General features: G+C 37.4%; 3 protein-coding genes and 1 long non-coding RNA gene across 5 annotated transcripts; 2 read left to right on the top strand and 2 right to left on the bottom strand.

Annotated features, from left to right (window-relative positions):
* Nucleotides 1-2,169: 2,169 nt before the first annotated feature.
* LOC103985810 (pyruvate dehydrogenase E1 component subunit alpha-3, chloroplastic) lies at nucleotides 2,170-6,728 on the bottom strand. Its single transcript, XM_009403650.3, has 3 exons — nucleotides 6,339-6,728; nucleotides 5,368-6,157; nucleotides 2,170-2,768 (listed from the first exon to the last, which is right to left on the bottom strand). The coding sequence occupies exons 1-3, from the start codon at nucleotides 6,558-6,560 to the stop codon at nucleotides 2,491-2,493; spliced, it is 1,290 nt and encodes a 429-aa protein (XP_009401925.2). The 5' UTR covers nucleotides 6,561-6,728; the 3' UTR covers nucleotides 2,170-2,490.
* Nucleotides 6,729-9,143: 2,415 nt separating this feature from the next.
* On the top strand, nucleotides 9,144-11,932 carry LOC135612728 (large ribosomal subunit protein uL2). The gene is made up of 2 exons (XM_065109344.1): nucleotides 9,144-9,653; nucleotides 11,387-11,932. Exons 1-2 carry the CDS (start codon nucleotides 9,214-9,216, stop codon nucleotides 11,730-11,732), a joined length of 786 nt encoding a protein of 261 aa, XP_064965416.1. The 5' UTR covers nucleotides 9,144-9,213; the 3' UTR covers nucleotides 11,733-11,932.
* A 1,238-nt stretch (nucleotides 11,933-13,170) lies between these two features.
* Nucleotides 13,171-13,629, bottom strand: LOC135612731 (uncharacterized). Its single transcript, XR_010487067.1, has 2 exons — nucleotides 13,494-13,629; nucleotides 13,171-13,390 (listed from the first exon to the last, which is right to left on the bottom strand). It is a non-coding gene; the product is annotated as an uncharacterized LOC135612731 (long non-coding RNA).
* A 25-nt stretch (nucleotides 13,630-13,654) lies between these two features.
* Nucleotides 13,655-16,902, top strand: LOC135612729 (uncharacterized). 2 transcript variants are annotated; one of them, XM_065109345.1, is made up of 7 exons: nucleotides 13,655-13,783; nucleotides 13,893-14,093; nucleotides 14,174-14,254; nucleotides 14,337-14,436; nucleotides 14,607-14,695; nucleotides 16,152-16,263; nucleotides 16,481-16,902. In XM_065109345.1, the coding sequence occupies exons 2-7, from the start codon at nucleotides 14,052-14,054 to the stop codon at nucleotides 16,669-16,671; spliced, it is 615 nt and encodes a 204-aa protein (XP_064965417.1). In that variant the 5' UTR covers nucleotides 13,655-13,783; nucleotides 13,893-14,051; the 3' UTR covers nucleotides 16,672-16,902. The 2 variants fall into 2 exon arrangements, with proteins under 2 accessions (XP_064965417.1, XP_064965418.1); XM_065109346.1 differs by lacking the exon at nucleotides 13,655-13,783 and having other exon boundaries at nucleotides 13,844-14,078.
* Nucleotides 16,903-22,982: the final 6,080 nt, after the last annotated feature.

The following is a 22,982-nucleotide window of genomic DNA, read 5'->3' as shown; positions in this document are numbered from 1 at the left end:
AAAATATCAACTATATATGTACCTATAGTTTCAGGAATGTCTTCTAAGTTCTTTAATGTGTTTTGGGACTCCTCTGTAATTTAAGAAGCATCCGAGATTAGTCTCCTCTTGCAGAGCTAATTGTATATTACTTAAACCCTATTAGTATCATAAATTTTATATTTAAAATTTTTATATAAAATTTTTATAATTTTAAAAATAAAATAAAATAATTTTATTTATCTTAACGTCGTCTATTGATACCACATGTTGGATCAACATAAAAATGAAAAGCAAAAAATAATTTCAATATTCCTTCAGTTTTCAATACCTTTATTGATAAAACAACAGTAATTTCAACATTTCACAAGTTAGAAATAAAAGGTGTTTGTCACTTTCGTATCAATCTAACACATAGATATTACATGTTATATTTTTCGTATCATTTCACAACAAATTATATTATTTATTTTACTTTCAAAATTATAAAGATCTCAACTTAAAATTTTTTTTAAGTATAAAAACCATAATATTAATATGATCCAAATGTCAAAGATAATATATAATTAACTAAAAACGGTGTGGTGATGATGAATTATCACTCAAACAAAAAAAAAAAAGAGGAGCAAGAGAGAGATTGGACATCTCTCAAAATAGTATGTAGAACAGGATCTAAAGAAGGTAGATCACCTCCCAAAAAAATGAGGTGAAGAACCTCTCCAAGAAAAAGTATTCTGTCTCCCATAGAATTGTGAGCTGCAGTGTAGCTCTGGCTCTGTTTTCTCTTTCTAGCTCTGCTGTAGCAACTAAGAACTTGTTCCATGTTTTGCAGAACATGTTTCATGTTCTTTGGCTCTGCATCAACCGAAGGAAGCAGGCCAAAGATGTGAAAGATGGTGGACCAAATTAAATAAAAAGTATGGAAAATAAATAAACATTTATTTCCAGACTCAAATCTCTAAATTTCTTTTCCATCATAGTTTGTGTTCTACAGATGTCCAGTCCAAAGTCTGGCATTATCCTCAATTCAAGTTCCTTGAAGATAAGTGGCATGGTGGAAGGTAACAGAGAATAAATGTGCAGCATCTTATCTCTCGCAGCCACATAAAGATTGATGATGATGACTTTGATCTTATCCACCTAATATGCCAGTGAAAATTGGAGGACAAAAGAATCAAGACAGCAATTGCAATTGTATACAAAATAATTAATTTTGTTTTGAATTTATCCCTAAAATTTTGAATTTTGTAACATCTAAAATATCTCAATTGTTAGTTCAAAATTAATTTCTGTTATGTTAATTTCCTATAATAATTCAAAATAATATTAAGACAATTAAGAATTATATATATATATATATATATATATATATTATATTGCTACCTATATAAAAGAAGACCACATTAATGGAATACTGAAACAACTGATGATCTATTTGCAGGAAATTCTTCTCATGGAAATGAACATCCTATTTGGCATTTGTAGAGATGTCAAGGAGATTGTGAAATGCCACCAACACAATGGAACAGAAGAAATAGTTGGGATTGTGGACCACAGCCAATCCATTTGCAATCCAATCCAATTTGTCATCTGAGATTCTCTATCATGTTCTATTATATCATATCTCAAATACCTCATCAGTAACCATCAATGCAAGTAAAATATTTTCATTCTCTCTATCTTCACATCACCACCTCCACAATCACACACCACTACTTTCAGATAGACTAGTGCTCAGTCACTAGTTATCCTGACCTATCAGATAAGAGTAGTGTTCAGGTATTGATTTTTCCTGAAAATAGAACAGAGTGGAAATTAATGAATCCTATATGCAGGTAATTTCAGATGAGTAAGATGTTGATTAGAAGCCAAAAGATGTATCGATAAGCAATTACCACGAACAAATTGAACTGTTTCTAAAAGAGAGACAATAGAACCAAAAGGAAGTGTTTTAGTGGATCAGGATGAGACTCATCTTGGAACAAATCCAGCCTCTTTCTTATTCTTCCATAATATAATGCTAAAGATTCACAAAGATGTAACCATCCAGTGTTTTTGTTTCAGCACATCACCAATATGGTAGTGTTTCTATTGCAAGAAAATTCTTAACCCCGTCTTAAGAGGGATGAGATATATTGATCAGCAAATGTCAGCTTTCTACAATGATACTGCACATAACAATCAGTGGGATGAGTGAAAAACAGCAAACATAAGCATAACTTTATCATACATACCACATAACATGAGATTTGGATGATAAATAATGTTTAATTCAGTTAATGGAGAAAACTGAGACTATCATAGTCTCACACATTAGGAGTTCTACATGTTCGTATCAAATGAAGCTAGAGACTGCTTAAGACAAGAAAATGTAAACAAAAAAGAGAGAGATTAGGAAGCCAAAAGAAAAAACAGTTTATAGTGAAGAACATATTTTTTAATCAAACTGATATCTGCCAAAATACCATAAGTAGCAACCCAAGGTGTAGATAGTGTGTTAAAACCTTCAACTTAGACCTGAGCAGTGCCCTCTGTAAATTTAGGATCCTCGCACCTGTACTTCCCATCAGGGCCAATCCCAAATCCCTTGGGATCGGCAAAAACATTTTCCAATAGCTGGCTTCTTGGAGGAGGTGGACTTGAATCTGCAAACTCCACAGCATCTTCAATATGCTCATCAATTTTTTTCTCTATAGCCTTCAGTTCTGTTTCACATGCAAGGCTGTTTTCAAGAATGTACTTCTTCAAGGTTATGATAGGATCTCTTGCAGCATAATGTGCCTTCTCATCTGTCGAAAATGAGAAGCGTTTAGTAATCTATATTGCACTATAGTATGGCAATATGTTCCTTAATATCCCTTTTGATATTGCAAAAGAAGTTGGCTTACAATATATTTCTGCATTTAGATATCAGTGTGATGTATGTGGATGTGCATATCATTTTACTTGGAAGTATCCAGGTCAAGGGATGACAGAAAGTTACTAGAACAAATCCTAAAGAACCTAATTAGATGATAAAAGAAGTTAACTATGAATGAAACTTATTTAAACTTTTTGAAATGATGCACAAATGCATAATTAGTCTTAAAATATTTAGGATGAAAAAGAACAAGCAACAAAGTCTAAATAAATCAAAGCCATAAGGTCATTAAAAGTGCGTACGTAAGGTCTGTAACTAAACACATATTTCACTAGAAGTGCAACATGAAGTGTTTTAGTTTCTAGATTACTCAGACACCAAGTGAGAAATTCAGCAATCTTGATCTAAAATAGTTATAAAATAACAAAGCATTCAAACACATTACTACCAGAATGTGGCTTGTGTGAATAAAATCTACTTCCGATAGAGTAGAATAATGGATATCTACAAAATACTATAATTTAAATTCTTCAGTGTGACATACTGAGAGCTTATGACGTCGCTCTTCAGCACCACTGAAACATGAACAATAAATTTCATAGTTGTCATAGTAATGCATCATAACAAATGAACAAATTGAGCCCAACTCAAAGGAGACAATGTGAAAAAAGAAAAAGAAATACACCAAGAAGAAACGAGAGCAACTGACATTAAGAACCTTCACCTCGACCCTAAGGACCAGTGGAAATATAGATTGACATCATCATTGGTAGACTAACTTCGAGAGGAGATAGCTCCTCGAGTTGTAAAGCTTACACCCAAGTTACCCTTGAAAAGTGCCTACGGACAAAGGATAACCTCGAGATAATCTTCAAAGAGGAAAATACAAAGTATCTCAACCCAAACCATAATAATGTTTTAGTTGTCTTTGCAAGGATGATCAATACACGAGTAAAAAGAGTCATGATTGATACAAGTAGCTCTATCGATATCCTCTACTTTGACGCTTTCCAAAAGCTCAGAATATTGACTAATAAACTCACCCTATGACATCTTGTTGACAAGGTTCACTAGCGACTCGATCTCCCCTCTTAGGACTGTGAACCTACACGTAACATTTGAGGTCGAGCCATACTCTAAACCGGTGATGACCAAGTTCATAATAGTCGATATCCTCTTGACATATAATGCAATCATAGGACACCCTACGCTAAATAGGCTAAGGGCAATGGTGTTGACCTATCACATGGTAATGAAATTTTCGACAAAAATTAACATTGGAGAATTGAGAAGCAATCTGCGAAAGCCGCACTAATGCTACCTTACGATAATCTCCTTACAAAAGAAGCTATAATTTGAGGCACTGTTTATGGATCCTCGAAGTTTTGCTAAATTTTTCTCACACTCTGAGCCGATGAAATAATTGATTGAGGTACTCTTGGATAAAACCTATCTCGATTAAATTGTTAAGGTCGAGGCAATACTTCTCGAGGAGGAACAAGTACAAATTATCAGTTTTCTTAAGTACAATACCAAGTTGTTTGCATGGTTATCAAAAGATATATTAGGAATCAACCTAAACATAGCCCAGCATTACCCAAACATTTCTCCTAAGGTATGACCAGTAAAACAAAAGCCTCTCAAGTTTGCTCCTAATCGATAATAAACGATCAATAAAAAGGTAGACAAGCTAATAGGAGTAGGGTTTATCACTAAGATATAGTACCCCAAGTGGCTCGCTAATATTGTACTCACTGAAAAAACTAATGAAAACTGAAGGATATGTGTTGATTATACCAACCTCAACAAAGCATGCTTGGAGGGCAACTATCTTCTTCCTCGTATTGATCAGTTGGTCGATGTTACCTTAGGTCATGAATTCCTCACATTTATCGATGTATTCTTGGGATATAATCAAATAAGGATAGTAGATCCCTTATCATTTGTCCTCCCCTCTCACCACATGCTCCCCCCCTCTCTAAGGACTGTGAACCTATACGTCACATTTGCGGTCGAGCCACACTCTAAACCGATAATGACCAAGTTCATGATAGTCGATATTCCCTCGGTAGTGATGTTGACCACCAAAACTTTTACTACTGAATTCCAAACAACTCCGTTTAAGAAATCAGGCTACACCTGTCAGTGGACAGTGTGCATCAAAATTTTTAAGATGCCATTCTCCAAATACCGTCACATTTATAATTACTAAAAATCAATCAGCAATGGCAACCAACAACTTCAAAGTCAATTTAACCTCACAACATTATTGTGTTTTGAGTATTTGAGTTATTAGAATACCAAATGTGGTGTAAGATCATTTATTTAATAATGAATTTCCAATTATGATGTTTGTTGCAAAAACTTTTATGTCATCTTTTATGCAATTCCAGTGAAACCCTACCATTTCTTATTCGGTTGAGACTGTTCGATAACATCTCACAAATACAAAATTAGCGTGTGTACTGTGCACTAACTCTTGTAGCCAAGTCAATGAACAAATCAAAAGAGTAATATTTCAATCTCACCAGGCTTCCGGAGCTCATCAGGATCCGCAAGTGAGTGCCCTCTAAAACGGTATGTCTCACACTCAACAAGCGTGGGTCCTTCCCCGCTTCTTGCCCTTCCAATTGCTTCCACTGCCACCTCCCGAACCTTCAGTACATCCATCCCATCCACGTGCACCCCAGGCATGCCGAATGCCGGTCCCTTCTTCCAGATCTCAGGGTCCGAAGTTGCTCTGAGGTGAGACATCCCGATTGCCCACAGATTATTCTCCACAACAAACACGATGGGCAGCTTCCAGAGCTGAGCCATGTTGAGGCACTCAAAGAACTGACCATTGTTGCAGGTCCCATCACCAAAGAAGGCCACAGTGACATCAAGGCCATTAGGGTTGGACTCCTTAAGGACCTCGTGGCGGTACTTGGAAGAGAAAGCAGCACCAGTAGCCACCGGGATGCCTTCACCTATGAAAGCGAAGCCACCGAGGAGGTTATGTGGTGCAGAGAACATGTGCATGGAGCCACCCTGGCCGCGACAGCAGCCAGTGGCCTTGCCGAAGAGCTCAGCCATGACTGCGCGGGCGGGGACACCCTTGCTGAGGGCATGGACGTGATCTCGATACGTGCTAACGACGCTATCCCGGGTTTCAAGGAGCTTAATGAAGCCAGTGGAAACGGCCTCCTGGCCATTGTAGAGGTGGACGAAGCCGAACATCTTGCCGCGGTAGTACATCTGCGCGCACATGTCCTCAAAGACGCGCCCCAAGACCATGTCCTCATACAGCACTAACGCCTCCTCCCGGCTTACTACCGCCTGCAATCGAGATCAAACAGAATTAGATCCATACAAAACCCTCAAAAAGATGAAGTTTTGCCAGCCGTGTCATAACCGAATCGTGCAAAAGACCAATTTTGAGAGGCTTTTCTACCGAAAGATTCATTTTTATAGGAGTTTCTTCCAACAAAAGAGGGCTTTTTGGGGAATGGGAACACACATGGTGGGAGGGTGAGGAGTTGGCGCCGAGGGACTTCTGGCCGCTGAGGACATCGGAGGAGACGGCGAGGAGAGGGCGGCCCAGGCGAGTCGACCTGACGTGCGTGCGGTGAAGGCCGTGCGCCGCCGGGCACGAAACGAAGGGAGCGTAGGGCTTCTCGCCTGCGGATCGAGCTCTCACGAGAACAGGAGAGGGAATCCTGACGGCGGCGAAGGCAGACATTTTGATGAGATCTTGCGAGAGAGAGTGAGTGAGAGAGAGACGAGGAGGGGAATGAAGACGGGGCGGAGAGACCGAGGATGGATGGCGTTAGAAGTATCGCTATAGGGAGTTTGGGCAGCGTTGAGCGGACGATCGGGAAAGACTAGAGAAATGGACCGAGGAGGAGAGGGGGGTGTGTGTGTGGGTATGTAAGGGAACTCTGTGGTGTTAGAGAGAGAGAGAGAGAGAGGAGGGGCCCAGGGAAAGTGTGCGTGGAGAGTGACTGGTGGACCGAAAGAGAAGACGTGTTGCGTTGTGTGGGTGAGAAAAAAGGGTATGTGATGTCATAAAACTGTTGAATTAAAAAGTGGTGACTCTAATTTTCTTTTGGCATTTGATTTCTGAAATTTGAGATAATTGTTTCCAAATTTCTTTCAGTTTTCTTTTGTAATTAATTCAATCTTTGTTATTAAAAGTGCTATATTACATGTAATTTTGCTAAGAATATTTGGAGGATTATTGAGAGAAGTTTGGAGTTAAAGTTTGAAGGCCGACTTCCTCAAAAAGTTTTCGTTTTTCGTTTTTGCTCAAAAGATTTTTTTGTTTTTTTGTTTTTTCCAAATGGTGTGTTTTGAATATTATTCAAAATATTTCCTTTATAATGTTTTTTATCACCACAATAGAAATACTATAAAATTCACTTGAGAATATTATAAATAATAATATAAATGGACTCATAATCTTAGTCAATCTAATTTAAAGTCTAAAAATTTGATATGATTTATAATGTTTTCGGCCCCTTAATAATGGTAAGCCAAATATAATCAAGATATATTAAAAATCATTTGATATATTATGATTCAAATAAAATAAATATTTATAATAGTTTAGAAAAAAAATATTACTCAAATAAAAATAAAAATTTATTATTTTGGTCATGATAAAGATATTGTAAAACCTATTTGAAAACACGATAAATAATCTGAATGAACTCCTTGTCTCAACTAAATAATATGACAACCAAAGATATATAATATGATGTCACTTATAGTATTTTTTTAACGATCTTATATTATTTTTAGTGTCTTAATAAAAGTTTATAATAATTTAAAAAATTATTATAAATGAGTTAAATAAAAATATTGTAATGACGGTTGGAAAAAGTATAAAAAATTAATAAAAAAATATAGGTGTTGAGTATTTTGGATAACATTCTAAAGAGGAGCATCAAATTAAAAAATATAAAAACTAGAGATATATTTTATAAAAAAGGAAAAAGATGGGAAATTGCCTAAGTTTGAATTACTTTACCCTTTACTATTATGGAAATGGGAAATAACTTAAATAAAAAGATAATGAGGTACAAAGCTTAGATCTCAAGCATCATTACAACCAATAATTTCTAATTCATTTAAAAGGTTATAAATCACATGTAATAAGAGTACTAGCAAATACTAGTCTGTATTCTATATATCATAAATACAAGGGGATAAGACTTTAAAATACAATATGCATCAAATGATAAATACCTCTGAATCAATGAATTAATTATATGTTGAGGACTAAGCTACATACTTACTAAAAATGATATACGAACATGTTTGCGAGGATATTAATATACATGAGGAGAGACATACGAAAATGATATACACACGAGGATAGGATGACTTAATGATAAGGAAAATTTCGTTAGATAATCGTCATTCAATGTATGATCACCCTGTGATATTGAGGATGGAAGTAGAAAATAGAGTCTATCCTCCATTTTCTATCCTTATGCATAGAAGTCCAAAGCAAGTGATCATATGTTGTCATCTTCTTGTTATCCACGGGGATAAGAGGCTAAATGAGAGACTATTTGAGATAGTTAACGATTGTCTTTAATATTTTACGAAATATTCTGTCCCCTTCCGATTAAATATAAATACTCATCTTCAATACAAAAAGATGGGTTATCTTCTTTGACCACTTGTATTCATACTCATTTACCTTATATCATATTAATAACTTGGGCATCGAAGGGATTAGATTGAGAAATCTTTTTCATTCTTGATCTTTGTGTAGATGACATCTTGAGAGCTCTACATTTTCATCTCTGAGATATCTTGAATGATCTTACATATATGGGTCCAGACCCAATCGCACGGATTATGATGTCAACGTTTTCTTTTCCCATTAACAAGGTAGCTATTTAGATAATAAAAAAATATTATAGTAAACATATAGATTTTTCATAGAAAATTTGTAAACTATACAATATTTTCATCCGATTTTGTAGTAAATTAGAAGTCACCAATATACGATATTTTTATACGGACCTTATCAAATCTTTTCTTTCATTTAGTCATATGGATTCGTTAGATTCTTTTCCTATTTTTTATGCCTTAATATTAATTTCATGACGCAATTAATATGCTAAGTATGAAAATATAATATGATTATATCATATGAGGCCCAATGGATCGTATGGTTCGGTCTTTGCTACCAATTGAGGACCATTAATCCAACGGTGCGCAGAGCACCATCAAGCATCATCAGAACCGCACAAATTAGGGCGCCGCCTCCGCCGTCTCACTAATATAAATGGCCCTCGTTCGCGGTCGAGCCCCTAAATCCTACCCCCTTCTCGCGCTCCCCGTATCGCTCTCCTTTAGCCTATTGCTTCGCCGCCGAGATGGGACGCGTGATCCGAGCACAGAGGAAGGGAGCCGGGTCGGTTTTCCGCTCCCACACGCACCACCGCAAGGGGCCCGCGCGGTTCCGGAGCCTCGACTTCGGGGAGCGCAATGGCTACCTTAAGGGCGTGATCACCGAGATCTTGCACGACCCTGGCCGTGGCGCCCCTCTTGCCCGCGTCACCTTCCGCCATCCCTTCCGGTACAAGCTCCAGAAGGAGCTCTTCATCGCCGCCGAAGGGATGTACACCGGCCAGTTCGTCTATTGTGGCCGCAAGGCCTCCCTTATGGTCGGCAACGTCCTTCCCCTCCGCTCCATTCCTGAGGGTGCCGTCGTCTGCAACGTCGAGCACCACGTTGGCGACCGCGGTGTTCTAGCCCGCGCCTCCGGCGACTACGCCATCGTCATCAGTCACAACCCTGACAACGGCACCTCCAGGTCCTCTTTTTTCCTTGCTACTGTTTTCTTTTGTCAAGTATACTTGGGATCTGAAGTGAAAAATAAATTTCTTTTTTCCCAATCGACGATGATTCTACTCTTGCTTCTGTTTCGTTGTGCCGAGTCAAGCGATCTAGATCCATCCTAAGATGTTTTCAGCTCGATGTTGCTTATTTATCTGAATTTTCACGATAGAATATTGTACCGGTGGCGTTTCTGCATCTCACTACTGGAGTTGGATAAGTACATCATTTTCTGGTGTTTATTTCTGTGGTGATATTTGGATATTTTGATCTGCTCTGTTGAATATTGCCTTCTGATATCAGTCAGATCCGTCTGAAAAGAAACTTTTTGCTTCTTATTGTACGAGGAATAGTAAAACTTCGTTTGTCTTATCATTCTGCCCAGTGATGGAACAAACAAATAACGAACTGTTCTATTTTTTCTGTTAAATCAGACTGAAACGAGAAATTATAATTCCGTAAGGTTTAACATTGGATGCTAACAACCCTATTATAGGTTAGGAAGTGGGGTTCTCTTTTTGGCATTCATTTAAAGTCTAGACCGCCTTCTACTTGCTTGTCAATCATAGAAGCTGCTTTGATTTGTGCATTATATGTTGCTGAGGGAGTGTTTTGGCATTTAACTGTTTTATCGAGGCTATTGACATGTTGATGATAGGGAATTGCTGATATGTTAGCATAGGCTAGAGACACGTTGATGATAGATAACTTGTTATATCTTAATTATCATATGTTATAATACTTTGTGAATTTAATATTCAACTTTTTAAGCCTTTTCAGTAGCTGCACTGAAAAAAAATCATTTCTGCGTGTCTAAAGTATTGTTATTTAGTATTAAGCTTGCTGGATTTTAGTAGAACATACTTCATCCCATGACATTGGCCACCCATTTTGTTTCATCTTAGTAAGAAATATCAAGGCAAAACTTATTCCTTCTCAAGATCTTGAATGTAAAGATTGAGTGCATGCTTTTTAAAATGTGTCTTGGACCTTGCAACTTCTAAAGTTTGCAAGGCAATTGACTGCCTCCTTTTAATCATCATCTGACAAAAAAATAGTCTTAATTTTCACAATTTGAATGCTCTTTTTTTACTTTGAAATTAATTTTGTTTCATCAGTATATTGTTTCTTCTACACATCCTATGATAACAGTTTGGTTGAAAATAAATTCTTTTTGAAGTTTTTATTTGTGTTGTAACTTTTGATCTGAATATTTTGGACATGAGTGCAGTAGCATATAATTGATTTATTTGCAAGGTGCTGATTGTGCCACATTCATTTGCTTGGCCTTCATTGTCTAATGTTACCATTAGCCTGCGATCATTAAACTCTTTTCCTCTTGAATTCTGACTTGTCGTTCCAAATACTGCATTCAGTTTGCATTAAACATATTTCCTAGCCAGTGGAAATTCCATTGACTTGTCGGTCTAAATATTGCATCCAGTTTGCATCAGACATATATCCTAGCCGTTGGAAACTGAATCCTTTATTTGGCAGATAGCTTTATACTAGTGTATCTCAGAAGAATACAAATTTCTAATATTAGCTCTTTCTTTGGCTTGAACATGTATACGATCAATATAAAAAGCAACTATAAGGTTGAGATCGAAATCTTAATGCAGTTTTTCTGCCTAGGCACCTCTTTGTGATCCTTGAGTTCATCAGCCAACTTGTCCGATGTGATTTTTGTTTTCTGGTTTTTGGTTGCAGGATCAAGCTCCCATCTGGAGCAAAGAAGATCGTTCCCAGCAATTGTCGTGCCATGATCGGACAAGTTGCTGGTGGTGGTAGAACTGAGAAGCCCCTACTTAAGGCTGGCAATGCCTACCACAAGTTCAGAGTGAAGAGGAACTGTTGGCCAAAGGTCCGAGGTGTGGCTATGAACCCTGTGGAGCATCCCCACGGAGGAGGAAACCACCAGCACATTGGACATGCCTCCACCGTCCGCCGTGATGCTCCTCCTGGGCAGAAGGTCGGTCTTATTGCTGCAAGGAGGACTGGTCGTCTCAGGGGACAGGCTGCTGCCACTGCTGCCAAGGCAGAGAAGACCTCTTAGATTGCTTAGTGGAACAGTGTCTGGTATATTGGTTTCTGATGAGCTCAGTTTGTCATTTGAGTATTATGGTGACTTTCTTGTCATTTATTATGTTGGAGGACCATTATGGATTTCGAGATATTTTATTTTACCTTTTCCTGTTATGGATTCCATTTTGTTGAAATCCTACTGTTGATGGCAACATCTTAATTGTTACCACTCTTTTTATATTGTTTGAGATCCACAGATGAAAATATTATCTGCAATGACTGGACTGGCCTGTTGTGAACAAAAGCCTATTATAACACAGTGTGGTAAATTGTACTGTGTTTTTAAGGAAGAAATGCTCCTCATTTTGGAATCTTGATTGATAATTAAGATGAGGTTAACAACATTCTAGAAAATGAAATTTCATTAGGAAGAAAGGTTTTAAAAGTGTTCTACAAACTACTACACAAACAGTTGATAGAAAGAACTTGAAAACTCATTTTATTATTTACAAATAAAGTTTCTTTTGTCTTCTTCTATTTCTCCTTGCAGTATTAATTTCAATTGACTTACCTTATTTAATAACTTCTACAAATAAATATTGAATGCTCTTAATTTAATTAAAAATATTATCTTCCATAAGCCTAAAAAGACCCATCCAATGAAATGTTATGGCTTATTGCCATTGTTGAACCATACCATTTGAGATTAGTATACTTCAATATGATTGTATTGTGATGGACATCACCTATATGCTGTGCATTCAAGTTTCTGGGGAAGAAAGAGGAATCCCTTTCCAATATCCCTTCAGAGGTGATGAGTTGATCTCCCTTTGAATCAAAGGTGTTCCATAAATCAAACCACATTGCCAAAGCATTTGTTCCTGAAGAGAGGGTCCCTCCCCATACATCAAAATTACAGCATAGCAGAGTGAGGGCAGGTTCCTCAAAACTCCAAAGCATTTGTTCCTGAAGAGAGGGTCCCTCCCCATACATCAAAATTACAGCATAGCAGAGTGAGGGCAGGTTCCTCAAAACTGTTTTTATTCAGGAGAGAGATTTCAACTGATACATAGTAAACTAATCTCATCTACCTTCTTCTACAAAGAAAATCCATGATATTTCTCATTCTTTACTTTTCAGAGTATAACTCTAATTAATACATACATTTCTAAGTCTACAAGACATTTGTTGATAGACACACCCAAGCTATTACAAGACATCTTTTTTCCTAAAATTCTTAGTCATAACAGATGAGTACTTCTTTCGTTAGTACGTAATCTCATCTCATTTCATATATCGTCGAAAAATTATAATTATTTCTACGAGAAGAAAACTATTTGTTTGTTGATGGACACACTTTGTGCTCCAAAATAATCATTATAATATTTAATAAAAAATTTAAAATCTTCATCTTTATATATATTAATTTTTTTATTAAATCTTTTTTCACACATCGTCGAGGATAAAGATGTCTGAATCTATAGTCGATATTTATTATATTCATTTTAATTCGATTTTTTTATTGTAAACTACCAACTTTTCCAATACCTCACATGCCAATTTGAACACGATCTCCGGATCCAACCAGCTCGTCCCTGAAATCTTGATGAGCTTGAGACATGTTGGCCAAAATGGCTTGCTGCACTTCCAACAACTTCCTCCTGTTGTTGTTGTTGTTGGTCTTCCTTCCTGCAGCAGCAACATCAGAAGCATTCTCTTCTCTGTTAGTTCCATCAGCCATCTTGAAATCAAAAAGCATCAGCTAAGCTTACGGTGGTGAGTAAATGAATACCTTTGCCTTGTTGCTGAGCATCCTCCTCTTCTTCTTCCTTGCTCTGCATATCCAGGGCATGGTGGGTGATGATCTATACCCCTCTCTATACCATAGCTTTAATGGCGTTGGTGTGTGACAATAGGGCGAGACTGACGCAAGCCCGCAACAGACGTAAAGAAAAAGACTGCTATTGGATTCTCTTTCTCGTGGTGGGGATAGCTTGAGGAAAACGCAAGTTTGTTCCTCCTTGCGGTGGTGACAGATGTGGAGTGGCAGAAGACAAACGAAGCTAAAGGATTCCGAGAGAGGTAATGGTTTCTTTCACTCTACTCGTGGTCTGTCCAATGCGCAGCAGGTGTTCGACGAAATTACTAGGAAAGTCCAGCATAATGTTTTCTTGCCCGACCCTGCAACAAGGACATGCGCATTCTGTGCCTTGAGCCGTACTGGGCTCCTGCGGAGTTTGCCCGAGGCGGGCGGAGTCATGGGCTCTGAGTCGGCCCAATAAGAAGCTTGCTCGATTCCATATGAGGCTATCGCACGTGCGACCGGCATGCCCAACCTCGCGGAACTCCGATGGGCGCCTCCGAATCCCTTCTCCCGGTACACCACCACCAGGTTTCCTCACCCTCTTCCCTTCCGTTCTTGCAATTGGTTCCTATTCTTGATGCTTTAGGTTCGATTTTTCTCGTCCGCAGCGGATCGATGAAATCACCACCGTCTCCCAAAGGATCGAGGGCGTGGATCCCCTCGTGGAGCGCGTCGAGGCGCTCAAAATCGTGAGACCGTGCCCTCTTCTCCCCCTTCCTGCTTCGATTTCCTTCCTTCGATCAACCTTTTTGTCGATGCTGATCGTTTCAGGCCACGCCGCTGCTGACCTCCCCGCCTCCGTCCGAGTCCAGCTTATCCGACATTCTTGTCAGGAAACCCTCGTCGTCCTCCTCTTCCACCTCTACTTCAGGTGACCTTTTTGGTTCTTTTAGTAGATTACTACTTGCATTCGGAAGGGTTGGCACAGGTTCATAGTTCATATTAGCTGAAAAGATATCAATTTTCACTATAAATATAGCATGCTTAGCTGCTCTTGGGTTGAACTTTTTATCGTATACTCGTTGAATTTCTCAATACTAGGTACTTTAAATCCCAATGTTCTGTTGGAGCTCTTTTCTATGTATCGCGAGTGGCAGGAAGAGAAGGCCAAGAAGATTAGTAGAAAACAGGTGCTGTCATGTATAATGTTACTACTGCATGATTACATTGGATTCAGAATGTTTATCCTGGCAATGACACTGTTCAACATCTTATTATTGCTTCTAGATACTTCTGGAGTAGGATTAGATGCAGCTACCATTTATTTAATTTTCTATATGTGCATCTGCTGATGTGCATGCTTTGCGAGCTAAGCTAGTCTTTTATCCTAAGAATTCGGAGCACAACATTTGTATTGACATGTCCTTCCTATAAAATCTCCCGTTAGTAATCTCATGAGAGCATTCTTGATTTAGATTGTCCTGCATCTCGAAAATCTAGATTGTTAAGGAATACCCTCTAGCCTTCTTTGTCATGGCCTATGGCTACTTGGTCGAATGTGTTACTAACACCTCTGATCTTGCTAAACAGGCATGGGCCTTTAATGTTAATTGTATGTCAGTCATGAAAGTGAATGAGCTTTTTTATCTGTTGATAATCTTCTCGGGTTTCTGTCACTGCAGCACTTTAAGGGATGAAAAAAAATCTGGACTTAATGGATAAACTCATTACAGGTGTCATATAACTTTGTGATGCATTTTGGTCTTAAAATTTGAAAATCTGCACATTGCAGAACTTCAGTACTATGCGAGAGTTTTTAGTGACAATAAAACGTTCTTCTTGATTGAGCATGAAGAAGAATATAGGCTTAACATCTTTGACTGATCCAGTCTAGGATCAATAGTTGGTGCTGTGTAATCTTCATATTGGGGGAGTAACAATTGAGCTTCAATATGGTGCCAGTTACTGGTAGGCAGGAGAAAGGGAATAGAATGGTCTGCAAGTGTGTGCCAAATCGTGCATAAGGGTGGAAGCATGTGAGGAAAAAGAAGGGGAAAAGATATTTCTTACTACATAACTGCAACCTGAACGCTCCTTGTCTGTAGTTTCTGAACCAGTCTATTATGCAAACCATAGACTTTGTGATTCTCTCTCTGTTTTGGCAACTTCATCAGATAAGCTGATGACATATTTAGGCAAGTGTCACTTAAGTCAATGCTGCCGGTATAGCTGGTTTCTGAACCATTGTTCATGAATATGTTCCGGCTTTGTGAAATGCAGCTAGTTCTTACTTTGTAAGGCTCAGCCAAATGATTATTCCTGAAGATAATAGAATTGCAGAAAGGTGGTAGATCTACCAAAAGAATTAAGTTCATGTCATACATAGTGATAGCAATCATGCAGAATTATGGTGCATTAAATTGTGATGCCTTTGGTTTATCCTTAGAATTTATCCAGTATATTTCCTAAATGCTTCTTGTTACTCTGTTGTGCTTCTGTAGTGATTGATTTCTATGCTTACATAATTTCACCTTATAGCCAAATTTGTAGGTCAAGAAATCTTTTTTTATTAATGTCATAAGAGAATCTTCATCGCGAAGGTGAAATATAGAAATATGTTCAGGATCTGACTATAAAATGCTGCAGGAGGAGATTGAAAACAAGATAGAAACTGCTGATGCTTTGGCTGTTAAGCTTTTTCAGCGGTTCAATTATTCAGTTTCAGCCATGAGATCAACCACTCAGAGTCTTGCTGAAGGTGAGTTTCTCCACTTCCCTGATTATCTTGCTGAAAAAGATTTACCTACGATAAAATCTGATTATTTAATGATCAATCTGTAATTTTCACTTTTTTGTTGAAATGTACACGATGATACATGTTTGACTCCATTATTTCCCTAAGAAGAAGAGGAAAGATCAACTGCTTTTCCAGCCTTTTTTTTCTTCTTTCGTTGATGGTTTGGTGAACATTGCAGTGCAGCAATTACAGGTCGAAGTTGGTGAACTTAAAGGCAGGCTTACGGAGGTGATTAGCAATTGCGATATGCTATGCAAAAGAATTGCAGCAGAAGGACCAGAGTCCCTTCGTTCTTCTCTCAATCCAATCTCCACAAGCAATGCCGAAATACCATCCATTTGTTACTTAAATAACAAGGTTCCTGAATAAATAAGCTTGCAGTTGGTATCGGATTTTGTATAATCTTCCCAAGTTCAACATTCCTGTACTCATGATGTAAGGTAGACTGTAATCCACCGCTGGGACATACACTGTTAAGTCGAGTGATCTTGCAGAAACAAATCAAATCAAGATTATATAGTTTCCTGAGACCGATAGTGGGTACTTCACTAGATTCAGTGACAGCCCTCCATATATATAGACAACCATATAATTTTTGAATTGCTTTTGAAGAACTGTGCTAATGCTACGCTAAATTGAGACGTAAGTCAAACTTGCAGGTTCAGCAGGTCTCCCATCTTCGCACATTGGTACGTTGTTTCATGTATGACATGTAATGCTGTTAATGCTGGAAATGGACAAATTGAAGTTTGAAGATCGATGTACATTAGCTGTACTATTTCTAATGCCCATCTAATTATTAGAATCATTCAATGGTTGCAGTCTCTTGCAGGTTGTTGAACCCAACACAGTCAATGCAATTCTATCTGCACATGCTCACTGGATCAGAGTCTACCTCGACAGACATCAGTTTACATATTAATCTTTGCAGAAGGTTGGCCATTGCTCTTCACCTCAGCAATCTGGTAACAACGATCTCATCCAAGTTCATGACATAAAAATGTCTATCTTATACATCCAAGTCGAGTCTTTCATATAAAATGCTTGCACAAACAAAACTCCAGAATTGTAATATACTCTTCCTGACCTTCACAAGATGTACGACATTTGATACCTAAAACAGGGAGTTAGACAGTGGTCTACCTAAAGCTTTTCTTTCATGTTTCTTCGTGATATTACATATTGCTATAATAATCATGTAACTGTTAGAATATGTGGCCCTTTTATAATTGAATAAAATATATAATAGAATAACTAATTGGGTAATAGACTAAGTCCACTACGGAACGATTCCTCGGAGATATCCTTAATGGGAGGAAATCTTCTTAGATCTCATCGTAAACCCTCTGCTCTCGCCTATAAAAGGACAGGATCTCTAGGGGTTGGGGGTGTGTTAGTGTGTTAGAGCGTCATAACGTTGACACGTATAGACGCATCTCTCCGTTGAGGGATTCAGTTATTCTCCTCGACTCTCATAGACGCATCTCTCCGTTGAGGGATTCAGTTATTCTCCTCGACTCTCTCCCCAAATCCATCAATCTGTGTGGATCCTGTGAAAGGATAGGAAGAGAGGAGAAAGGGTCTACTCTCCGCACTCCCTGCAGATTTCGCAGCGCGATCGGATTAAAGATGGAGCCTGTAGCAATCTTGGATCACGGTGCTTAGCAAATCAAACAAGATCTCTGAACGGATGGCATCAAAAGGTACGCATCGTATAATTAGATCTATGCATTGATTTCAATCCTGGCATTTAGGTTATTTTCGCATTATTGACATAGCATAATTACAGATCTTTATGCTTACAATTGGTATCAGAGCCCGGTTTTTGAAATCATGCATTAGATCTGTAAATTAATTTACGATGCATAATTACCTTTATCTTCCAAGAACTGCTAAGCAGTAATGGTCACCGTCGACCTCGCTGCAAATCTGCGTTTACGTCGAGTAGCGTGCGCATCATAGAACCTGTCCCATATGTGGACATCACAGAACCTGTCCCATATACGGACATCACAGAACTCGTCCCATATGATGCGGACATTACAGAACCCGTCCCATATGCAGACATTACAGAACCCGTCCCATATGCGGACATTACAGAACCCGTCCCATATGCGGACATTACAGAATCCGTCCCATATGCGGGCATTACAGACCTCGTTCGTGCGACGGTCGGCAACACGCAAGCAGACAGCCCAAGTGGCGGCCGTGTGTGAGTAGGCCGTGCACAGGCGGCGGCCGCGCGCTGGCAGCAGCCCCGCGGCGGCAGCGCCGTGGCAGCGGCCGCACGCAGGCTAGAACTGCCGCTGGCAGCCGCGCACAGGCGGCAGCCCGCAGCCGCGTATAGGCGGCAGCCCGCAGCCGCGTACAGGCGGCAACCCGCAGCCGCGTATAAGCGGCCAGGCCGCAGGCAGCATCGGCAGCGCCGCTCGCGCAGGCGGCGGCGGCGATGGCAGATTAGGGTTTTGGCATATTTACGTTTTTTTTGCCCTCGAGGCTAGGGTTTTAAAAATTACAGTTTTACCCTTTGAAAATATCGTAATTACAGTTTATGTTCTGTCAACATATTTACGGTTTTGCCCTCGGGTCTAATTTCTGCCAAATTACAGTTCTGCCATTCGCATATTTTCGATTTATATCCTATCAAATATTTTCGGTTTTTATCATTATGAAATTAAGAAATTTAGGTTACATTCTCAATTATAAAAAAAAAATTGATAAATATCATTTATTATAATTATGATTAATTTTTATCATGATTATATTTTTGATTATTTGATTGGATTTAATTTTGATTAAAAAAAATATAAATTATGGTTTATTTTATGGTTTTCTCATATGAATTATTCATTATATATGTGGTAAATAAAATTAAAAATCTAATTATTGTTTTTGGAATTTTCATTTATTTATTCACATGTATATGCTTGAAATTATCATATGAGTTTTATTAAAGTTCAATAATTATTATGGTTATTTATTATTGAACTGCTTTACATTAAAGTTCAATAATTATTATGGTTATTTATTATTGAACTGCTTAGCATTAATAGTCAATAATTATTATTGTTATTTATTATTGAATTGCTTTGCATTAATGTTCAATAATTGTTATGGTTATTTATTATTGAACTGTTTTACATAAATGTTCAATAATTATTATGATTATTTTATTATTGAATTGTTTTACATTAATGTTTAATAATTATTATTGTTATTTTATTATTGAATTGTTTTGCATTATTGTTTAATAATTATTATGGTTATTTATTATTGAACTGTTTTGCATTAATATTCAATAATTATTATTGTTCTTTATTATTGAATTGCTTTGCATTAATATTCAATAATTATTATGGTCATTTTTTTTTATTGAACTGCTTAGCAAAATTAAAGAAATATTGATGAATATTATTTGTAATTCATTTCCCTAAGTTTTATCTGACTAGTAGCTGCCAAAGTGGTCTGGGATGATAAACTTTTGTGATATGAATTACAATAAAAGTTTTGTCATTTTATAGGACATTTTTATTTTATATTATTGCATTAGTCTTGTAGCCACCAAAGTGACCTAGACTAATGACTTATAAAATAATATTAAGGAATTAGTCATAAATGATATTAAGGAAATAATATTCATAATGACATATATAATTATGAGATTTAGATAATCCTAAAGGAGAATCTAATTCAAATAATTATGTGATGGGGTAGGATAATACTATTTTAGATATCCTTGCAGTTTATGGTTGTATACCCAAATGTAACAATACCTATTCCTCAAGGATGATATCATTCCTCCATAAATATTCTTGAGTGAATACTAGATATGTCAATATTTCACCCAAAGGTGTAATATAGATGATATCAATAGTTCATCAATTTTTTTGACAAACTCAAAGCATTAATGTTGTTATATATTTTTTTGCAGTGGTACTTCCGCATATACATTCATATGCTTCTAGTGTCCCTGTACTTTCTGGATCAAATTATTCAGAATGGTTAGAGCATGTGCAATTCACACTGGGTGTATTAGATCTTGATCTAGCATTACTTGTTGAAAAGCCTGCAGACTTGATCGATGAAAGTACTGCAGAACAAGTTAATGAAATGAAGGCTTGGGAAAGATCTGATAGGCTTAGTTTAATGTTCATAAGAATGACAATTGCAAATAACATAAAGACTTCATTACCGATTGCAACTAGCGCAAAGGAATATTTAAAGGTTATTGAAGATAGATTTAAATCTGCTGATAAGTCATTGGCTAGCACATTGATGAAAGAACTGGCTACGGCTCAATATGATGGTACTCGAGGAATTCAGGATCATATCCTCAATATGGCTGACAAAGCTGCAAAACTTAAAACATTAGGCATGAATGTTGATGAATCTTTCCTTGTGCAATTTATTCTCAATTCTCTTCCTTCTCAGTTTGGCCCATTCAAGATTCACTACAATACAAATAAGGATAAGTGGGATTTGAATGAGTTGACTAGTATGTGTGTTCAGGAAGAATTGAGATTAAGGTAGGAAAATTCATATAATGTCATGACGACTACTCAAAGAGGTGGTAATAAGAAAAGAAAGTTGAAGCATCATCCATTAAAGAGATTTGCTAAGTCTGGAAATGTTAAACAGACTAATGAAAAGAAAGCCTTTACTGTAAAGTGCTTCTTTTGTGGCAAGAAAGGACATGTGAAGAAGGATTGCATTAAACGCAAGACTTGGTTCGAAAAGAAAGGTATTAACTCGACCTTTGTATGTTTCGAATCAAACATTACAGAAGTTTCTTCTAACACTTGGTGGATAGATTCCGGTGCTTCAACTCATGTTACAAATAACATGCAGGGATTTCTTTCAATTCGGAAACCAAAAGAACATGAAAGATTCATCATCATGGGAAATCGTCTTAAAGCGAAAGTAATATCAATGGGAACTTATCATCTACGCTTAGAGGATTCTGTGTGATGGTTTGTACAGAATTAATTTGGATCTTGAGTTTGCAAAGACACTAATGGCCCTGCAATCAAGTGTTGGAAAGAAACGTAGTTTCAATAATGAAAGATCTTATATATTGTGGCATAAACGATTGGGGCATATCTCCAAGGAAAGAATTGAAAGATTAGTGAAGGATAATATTTTGGAACATTTAGACTTCACTGATTTTGATATTTGTATAGATTGCATTAAGGGAAAGCAAACTAAACAAATAAAGAAAAATGCCACAAGAAGTAAAGAACTTCTTGAGATTATTCATACTGATATCTGCGGACCACTCCATATTCCTTGTTTTAGTGGAGAAAAATATTTCATCACATTTATATATGATCTGTCCAGATATGGCAAAGTTTATCTAATACATGAAAAGTCTCAAGCCGTTGATACTCTTGAAGTATACATAAATAAGGTTGAGAGACAATTAGATAGAAAAGTTAAAATTGTCAGATTTGACAGAGGTGGTGAATTTTATGGCAGATATGATGGATCTGGTCAGAATATTGGTCCTTTTGCTAGATTCCTAGAACAACGAGGTATTTGTGCTCAATATGCATTACCAGGTGTGCCACACAGCAGAACGGTGTTACTGAAAGGCGAAATCGTACTGATGGATATGGTTAGGAGCATGATGAGTTATTCCTCTGTACCTGAGTCGATGTGGGGTGAAGCTCTTAGGACAGCTATGTACATCTTGAACAGGGTTCCTAGTAAGTCAGTTTCATCGACTCCATTTAAGTTATGGACTGGTAGGAAGCCCAGTCTGAGACATTTACATATTTGGGGATGTCCTGCAGAGATAAGAGTATTCAATCCACATAAAAAGAAATTGGAGCCAAGAACTATTTCAGGATATTTTATTGGTTATCCAGAAAAATCCAAGGGATACAGATTTTATTGCCCTAATCATAGTATGAGAATAGTAGAATCTAGTAATGCAAAATTCCTAGAAAATGGCGAAATCAATGGGAGTGAAAAATCTCGAAGGATTATTTTTGATATTGAGGAGATTCAGGTTAATTCTCCCATATCATCTCCTGTTCGAGAGATTGTCGTTCCTCAAATCAATGAGAGTATTGATGAGGGTGAACAACAAAATAACATCCAAGAACTCTCACATGATGTTGATGTCGCTGCTGATGATCTTGTAGAACAATCACAATTGGCAGATTTGAGAAGATCTCAAAGGAAAAGGAAACATGTCATTTCTGATGATTATGTTGTATATATACAAGAATCAAATTATGATATAGGAATAAAAAGAGACCCCTTATCGTTTTCACAAGCCATAGAAAGTAACGATTATGAAAAATGGTATGATGCAATGAAAGAAGAGTTAAAATCAATGGTACAGAATGATGTCTGGGATCTCGTTGAATTGTCTAATGATTGTAAATGAGTCGGTTGTAAATGGGTCTTTAAGACAAAACGCGACTCAACGGGCAATATCGAACGATATAAAGCCAGACTTGTGGCCAAAGGTTTTTCTCAGAAGGAAGGCATCGACTATAATGAGACTTTTTCTCCTATTTCTAAAAAGGACTCGTTAAGAATCGTTATGGCATTAGTAGCTCATTATGATCTTGAGTTGCATCAGATGGATGTGAAAACAGCATTTCTGAACGGGGATCTAGATGAGGAAATCTATATGGAACAACCCGAAGGATTCATAGAAAAGGGAAAAG

The sequence above is a fragment of the Musa acuminata genome, chromosome BXJ2-5 (genome assembly GCF_036884655.1).
Source record: "Musa acuminata AAA Group cultivar baxijiao chromosome BXJ2-5, Cavendish_Baxijiao_AAA, whole genome shotgun sequence".
NCBI classification, from domain to species: domain Eukaryota; kingdom Viridiplantae; phylum Streptophyta; class Magnoliopsida; order Zingiberales; family Musaceae; genus Musa; species Musa acuminata.
The sequence above is the reverse complement of the archived record's forward strand: the minus strand, read 5'-3'. Positions and strand labels throughout refer to the sequence as shown.